The sequence below is a fragment of the Xenopus laevis genome, chromosome 4L (assembly GCF_017654675.1).
Source record: "Xenopus laevis strain J_2021 chromosome 4L, Xenopus_laevis_v10.1, whole genome shotgun sequence".
In the NCBI taxonomy this organism is placed as follows: Eukaryota; Metazoa; Chordata; class Amphibia; order Anura; family Pipidae; genus Xenopus; species Xenopus laevis.
Window position 1 is genome coordinate 65,275,417 of NC_054377.1, and position 7,992 is coordinate 65,283,408.

General features: G+C 40.5%; 1 protein-coding gene across 2 annotated transcripts in view; it reads right to left on the reverse strand.

Moving 5' to 3' along the window:
* Positions 1 to 4,770, reverse strand: part of uri1.L (URI1 prefoldin-like chaperone L homeolog) — a 45,745-nt gene extending 40,975 nt beyond the window's left edge. Inside the window, exon 1 of one of the 2 annotated variants that reach the window (XM_041589329.1) lies at positions 4,555 to 4,768. In XM_041589329.1, the coding sequence (XP_041445263.1) occupies positions 4,555 to 4,629 (75 nt within the window). In that variant the 5' untranslated portion in view covers positions 4,630 to 4,768. 2 annotated transcript variants of the gene reach the window in all.
* Positions 4,771 to 7,992: the final 3,222 nt, after the last annotated feature.

Sequence of the window (7,992 nt, forward strand, 5' to 3'; positions counted from 1 at the left end):
GCGTTGTCCTGTGCTTCGCAGTTTTCTTGAAAACTCTCCACTTATTCCAAAAATATCAAACAGTTGTTTTCATCTTCGAACTTTCTTTCAGTTACCTAACCTCCCTGGCCCAGGGCCAACAAACTTGTATACCTAACAAATCCAAGGTAGAACTTCCCTATGCTTGTTTTCTTTTGCCATAATGAACAGATAATGTGCTGGTCACATGCAGGACCGCCATCAGAAATCACAGGGCCCCATACGACAAAATTTCCTGGACCCCCTGGGCTGTGCCCACCGCAAGCCCCACCTACATGTCCACCCCCCAAACACACAGTAAAAAAAAATATTGGTGGCTAGGGTTCCCACATGTTAATAAAAAATATTGGTGGTCAGGGCCCCCCATAAAAAAATATTTGTGGCCAGGGGCCCCCCTCATTAAAAAATATTGGTGGTTAGGACCCCACATGAGGAAAAAAAATTGGTGGCCATGGCCCCCACCCCCACATTAAAAGAAAATTGGTGGCCAGGGCCCCTTAAACATCCATAACTTCCCGAAGTCAGCAGCTCTCAGAAAGATGGGGGGCCCGGCTAATCAAGTAAGTGTGGCGTGGCAGGGCCGCAACTCTCCCCCCTGATGGCTGCCCTGGTCACATGGGCATTCTATACCACCTTTATAATGGATCTCGCCAACAGGAAACAAAGCTTGGATTTCCATGTCAACACATTCACCTAAGACATACACTGCAATGTTTGCTAGTCTGTTCATTGCAAGCAAAAACATTTGGCACATGCAGCTCGGCAAATGGCACTTGGAGAAAGTGATGATGACAGAAGGAGAATGGCAAATGGGGGATGGGACACATGGTCCCAAAACGTTTGATCATGTTTAAAGTGTCTGGAGCCACATGTAATATATTTGGAATCACCCCATTTGCATTCAAGGTATTGAGCATGACAAGGAGTTCTTAATGCTGTCCTCTCAAAACTTTCTACACAATAGCTATATGTGCATTTACATAATGGAAGGAGGGGGTGGGGTTAATGACCTTCTTTTCCAAAGGGATAAGAACATAAGTGCTTAAAGGGATTCTGTCATGATATTTATAGTGTAGGTTTTATTTCTAAATTACACTGCAAACAATTGACTCTACCATATAAAGTTTCATTCCTGAACCAGCAAGTGAACTTTTTTTAGTTTTAATATTGGTGTGTAGGCAGCCATCTCAGGTTATTTTGCCTGGTCATGTGCTTTCATAAAGAGCCAGCACTTTAGGATGAAACTGCTTTCTGTCAGGCTGTTTGTAACTGAATGTGTCTCAGTGGGACCTGGATTTTAATATTAAGTGCTGTTCTTAGATCTACCTTCCCATTGTTCTGTTGTAAGGCTGCTGGGAGGGAGGGGTGATATCACTCCAACTTGCAGTACAGCAATAAAGACTGACTGAAGTTTATCAAAGCACAAGTCACATGACATGGGGCAGCTGGGAAATCGACAATATGTCTAGCCCCATGTCAGATTTCAAAATTAAATATAAAAAAATCAGTTTGCTCTTGAGAAACAGATTTCAGTGCAGAATTCTGCTGAAGCAGCACTATTAACTGTCCCCTTTAAGAACTTGAAATTAATGTATGCCTTACTTAAAAGCTCCCTCACAGCATTTAAACAAACCTTATATTGTGAATTCTAGTTCATTTGTAACAAATCATATATACAATACATGGCATTACAGAAATCAGTGAATTTTCGATTACGATTAGTAACCAGCTACTATGATAGACGTAAACTTTCTGATAATGTCTGTAGATTTCAAAGCTTAGCTTTGACCCAGCAGACCAAAGTACAAAGAGTATGTGTAGTGCTACTGACACACAAATGACAGCCTAAAAAGATACCTTAAACAAAACTAAAGGCATGGAGCTGCTGAACAACTGGGCTGGTATATTAAGTTCAGTATGTAAAATACAGCATTTCTAGCAATATTTATTTTAGTTCTCCTTTAAATAATTATCACTTCATAATATTTATGCCTCTCTACAAAGAACGTTTGCATGTATTCAAGACCCTTTTTCCTAGGTTAAGCATTTGTCTCCACTCATGTGGGTCCATGCTTATAGGGCAAAATTAAATGAGCACATTGCTAGGCAGTGTAACACAGACTACTGTACTGGAAGGCACACCTCCCAACTGTCCCGTTTTTAGAGTGACAGTCCCTCTTTTGTACTGGAAAGTCCAGTTTTTCTCTGCACTGAACAGCCAGAAAAAGAAACAAAGTTTCCAACTTAATTGGCTTTTGGCAGAGAGCCCAGAACAGCCACAGATGCATATCAGATACTTTTGTAACAATTTCAAGATAAGCAAATAAGTAATTGTAACAATAAAAGATAACAGGTCCCTTGGGAGAAGTTACTCACAGCTTAAAGGGAAATGTACCTTCATTAGCTAAACTGTAATAACAGAAAAAAAACACAGAAATATGTTCAAACTTTAATAACCTGGCAAATTTTGTAAAATGAACATGGTAATTAGGGGGTGTGGCCACAAAATGGGTGTGGTCAAAACAATATCGACACGCTACACGTGGCTACTTTTTTTGTATGCTGGAAGGCAAAAGCATGCACAGAAAAAATGGGCCTAAGGCTTTGGAGGCAAACCTATATTATATGTGCAATTTGATTGTACTAAATGGCTTATTCAATACACATACAGTGACAAATGCACTAAAACCTAGCACCTTTAAAGATTGCTTCTAGCACAATTTTGCAAAATACACAGCTAGAAATCTAGGAACCCCATCAAAAGAGAGAAATTTGCCTTCATTTTTCTACCTCCAGTAAACTCCCTCAATGAGCAAACTGACCAGCTGCCATGGGTTGCTGTGACCAGTGCACATTTGCCCTATGCCAATAAATGAGCCAAGTCTGTGCTCTTGTAATTGTAACAGAGAAACGAGAATGGGAAGCATCCAGAAATCATTCTTAAAATATCTCACTCTATACTTTGTGCTTAGAGATTTAAAGCTCTAGGCTTCTAATCAGGAGCTTGGGAGAATGTAGTAATCAGCATTACAAAAGCTTATGACTCTTTGCAAATTAACCCTTTTGTTTTGCTACACTTCACACGCACCTTTACAAAAATATGCCTGCTCATTTGGACACAGCCTACCAAAATATATATATATATATATATATATATATATATATATATATATATATATATATATATATATATATATATATATATATATATATATATATTGTCCATAGCTCTTCTGTTTATTAATTGTAGACAAATGGTGCAGGTACAAATGCAAACAAGAATCGTTTATTAAAGGGATGGCGCTAACACTGCTTCAATGAACTTTCCCAAGTACAAGAACACAGATAACCAAGTTAATATATATTTGATCCTGACTAATAAGAGATTGTTTGTCCCTGCCACAAAAAGTGCTCTGATGTTTGCATTAATAGTGCTGCTTTACTGCATTTTAAGAGCGAACACGTTTTTTTTGCAAAAATATGTCCATTTTAGCCAATTGGAATTTTTATTTCTTATAGAGGTCAACACTAAGGGGACTATTTACCATGTTGTGTAAAACACCTGGAGAAAAACATTACCTGTGATGTTGCCCAAAACATGTCATAGTGATGCTAATAGTGTTGCTCCAGCAGAATTCTGTACTGAAATCCATTTTTTTATATTTAATTTTGAAATCTGACATGGGGCTTGACATATTGTCAGTTTCCCAGCTGCCCCTGCTGTACTGCAAGTTCTAGTGATATCACCCCTCCCCCCCAGCAGCCTTACAACAGAACAATGGGAAGGTAACCAGATAGCAGTTCCCTAACACAAGATAACAGCTCCCTAGAAGATCTAAGAACAACACTCAATAGTAAAAGCAAAGTCCCACTGAGACTGATTCAGTTACATTAAGAAGGAGAAATGACAGCCTGCCAGAAGTAGTTCCATCCTAAAGTGCAGGCACGTCACATGACTGGGGTAGCTGGGAAACTGACAATATGTCTAGCACCATGTCAGATTTCAAAATTGAATATAACAAAATCTATTTGCTCTTTTGAAAAACAGATTTCAGTGCAGAATTCTGCTAGAACTGCATTATTAACTGGTGTTTTTTTGGAACTGCACTTTTAACCGATGTGTTTTGGAAATGATAGTATCCCTTTAAGATAATGCCCAACTGTATATTCTACTGAAATCTTTACAAATGAAGAACTTACAAGAACAGCTAAATAAAAATAAATCCCCCTTCCCTTTTCACTTGATGTTGCTTCCCAGTTTCATGTGCTACCTTCCTATTGGCTGCTCAGCTCTGTGCATTAGTGCCCATGTACAGTGCAACTCGGAGACAACAAAACAATGAGCTCTGATGAGTTTAGAAGTAAAAAAAAAAAAAAGTCTGATGTGCAGCAGTCGTGTGGGTTAGTGTAACTGTGAGCTTTTGTGCCTGTGCTAGAGAATAAGCCCCTGCTCCCCGGATACAATAAGGATGTCCTCACGTTTACATTAAGCCCGTCGTTATACCCTGGTGTTACATGCACTCGCCTTCTGTTTACCTTTCCATGCTCTTCCTGAAGTCTGGACACGTCCTTGGAACTCGGCGGTTTCGTGCCCTTACTTATCTCTTCCATGCTCTCTGTGCGACCCGACCCTCTCGCCCTCGGAACTCTGGAACCGACCTTGGTCCCACCTCCTTGGCCCCCGACTCTGAGTCCCACTCACATGAGCCACTTACGCACGGAAGGAAAGTCACCCCCAAGTCTCGCGAGCGCGAGACTTGAAATCTCGTAACTAGGAAGCAAATGCACGTGGGAGCTGTACAGTTCTAGAGAGGAAGCATTTCATCACACTGTTACTGTATAAGCAGCTGCTGACTGTATCACAACTACAGCTGCTTCCTTCACTCACACTTCCTTCATCTCACTACAGGCTCACATTCCAGCCACATTTTGTAAATAGATTTCAGGAATTGTACCAATGCCTTTTGGATTGGGAGTTAAAGGAAACGTAACAACAAAAAACAAAATTGTTTTTAAGTACTGAAAATATAATGTACTGTTGTACAACCAAACCAGCTGCTGTGTAGACATTGGGGCAGCCATTCAAAACTCAAAAAGGACAAAAAGTACAGCCTGCATAGCAGATAGATAGGCTCTGTAGTATATAATGGGATTCTACAGAGTTTATTATTTAATGTGTATCCTGTGCTGTACTAGAAGTTCTGCCCAGGGTTGGACTGGGCCATCGGGGCACCAGGAAAAACCCAGTGGGCACTGTCAGCCCTGACCCACTCCACAACCCTGGCTTCTTTCCTGCACTCCACCCTCCCCCCCTCCCGATTACATGAACAAATGAAGCAGGTATGTAATAGGGAGGGAGGGGGTGTAGGGTGCCACATGTCCGGTTTTCACCCTGACAGCCCAGTTTTTGAAAGGGCTGTCCAGGTGTAAACTGCCTGTCCAAATATCCTAATTTGGAAATCCGAACAGGCAGCTGATCGCAATGTCATTAACTTGAAAGTGCCTGTCCGTATTTCCACGTCATCTGTCCCACCCCTGAAATCATCCACCCGCCCCCGACGCCATCCACCTCACCCCTGCCCAGATTGACCCAATTGAAAAGGTGGCAACCCCATGGGGGCAGACCTTGATGTGGCAGCTTCGGTGGGCCCAGACTCCCCCCCCCAGTCCAACGCTGGTTCTGCCACTCATGTTACAACTTTACTGTAAATTCTTTGTAAAGTTTAAGACTCTCTTCTTTAAAAAACAAATGTTTCTAAGTGCACCTGCCACATATTCTGGACTCTCTGCCAAAAGCCAATTAAGTAAGAAACTTTGTATGTTTTTCTGGCTGTTCAGTGCAGGAGATCATAGAGAAACTCGGGACATTTCGGTAACAATCTGGGACTGCTGGTTGAGTTGTCAAAATCAGGTCTGTCCCATGAAAAACGGGACAGTTGGGAGGTATGCCTGTATTGCTCACCCACTTCTCCCACTCCTCCTATCCTTGAGCCCTCCTTTCTCTATCCCTATACATCTCTCCCTCTCCACAAATTCCTCCATCCAATCTAAATCTATTTGCCTAAGTATGTCTTCTGCTCTACTCCCACCCCTTTTGCCCAATTTGCCCCCCAGCAATAACAGCAGGGTCAGGACCTCACCAACCCCTTTCAACACCCCTGTATTCCCCATATTGTTTCTCTGAATTGTCCATCCCTTAACCCTACATCATGATGCACTAAAGCTAGCCATACATTTAGGGGCATATTTATCAAGGGTTGAATTTCAAATTGAAAAAACTTCGAAATTCGAATTCAAAAAGACCAACCGAAATTAAGTCAAAGTTTTTTTTGTTTAAATAGGTCAGTTTTTGATCGCATAGGTCCGTATTCGGCCGAATTTGAATCTTATGAATCGCCCCCATAGGCTAAAACAGCAATTTGGCAGGTTTTAGATGGTGGATGGTCGAAGTCGAATTTTTAGAGTTAATACATGATAAATTTCGATATTCAAATTTTTTAATTTTTTTCATTCCCTAGTCGTAGTACATAAAAAATAGCTTGAAATTCTAGTTTTTTTCATTCGAAAATTCACCTCGACCTTTGATAAATCTGGACCATTGACATGGCAAGTCCACACAGAATTAGAGTGCTCACCTGAACGTAATTACCCTCTCGGGTGCCGGGTGCTAAACAGTCCACAGGACCTCCTGCTCAAGGTCCAAATAACTCGAACATCCAAAGAAAACTGTAGCACACCGATCAAACTTGTCTTGTGAAGAAAAGTGCCGTGAGCCAATAAAAACACTTTTCTTCACAAGACAAGTTTGATCGGTGTGCTACAGTTTTCTTTGGACATTGACATGGCAAGGTCGCCAAGTGAGCAGATCTCTCCCCGATATGCCCACCTTATGTGTGATATCAGGCTGATCCGATCATTAGCCCTAGGGTCCAACGATCAGATCACAATGTGCACAATACAGGCGGTTTGGATCGAGGACAGATATTGAGGGCCCCATACACTGGCCATAATCTGTTGGCAGCTTATATCTACAGCACAGGTGAACAGTAAAAGACTGTGGGCAGGGTAAGGGCTGTGATTTTTTTGTAAAAGGATACGGGAAGGAAGGGTTTTAAATACATCTTCAATACATCAATACATTTTTCTGTAGAAAGCACCAAAGTGCCAATATTACTTTCATTATATGGTAAATATAAATAGATATTTTTTTATGCAGAAGCCCTCATATTAACCACACGCACAATTAATACTTCCATTGATTTTTCTAGTCTCAATTTTTCATTTGTGATTTTAATGATAATACCAGCAGTGTGTTTTATACTCCCATATTAACCTGCACTAGAAATACATTCAAAATGAAATAAATCTGTTCTCTTTAAATCTTCAAAACCAATTGGCTGTAATGCTGATGTAGACATTTTGGCGTCACCCTCACTGCCCTAGAAAGATAAAAAAAAACCTTATTGAATTTGATTATATTTTGCACAACTTTTTTCAACAACTGAGGTGACATTTTCAAGTAAAGCAGAAGTGCTGTCTGAGTGAGGCTCAGCAATAACAACCTAAAAAGAGACAGAATGTTTTTAATGCCTTGTAATTAAACATATTATATAAAAGAAATGCCCACTGAATTATATCAGAGATTAAGAAATACAATGCCACACTGAAAAAATATTCATATTTAAAACTAGATAAATGTGTTACTTTGTGTATAACTATTGCCTTGTGATTTACAGCAGCTGGCTTGGTACTCTCATCAGACTATGCCATGAGGTATGGAGAGCACCATGCCACAGCCACTCCGGTTCGGAGTCTGTGGCTTGCCTCTATTATATATCTGGAACGTGCATGCACACTTCAGCGTTAGGGGCAGATTTATTAGGGTTGAATTGTAAATTCGAATTTGAATTTTTCAAAAAGTAAATTTTGGTCAAAACTCTCAAATTCAAATTCGGAATAATCCAAACTCGATTC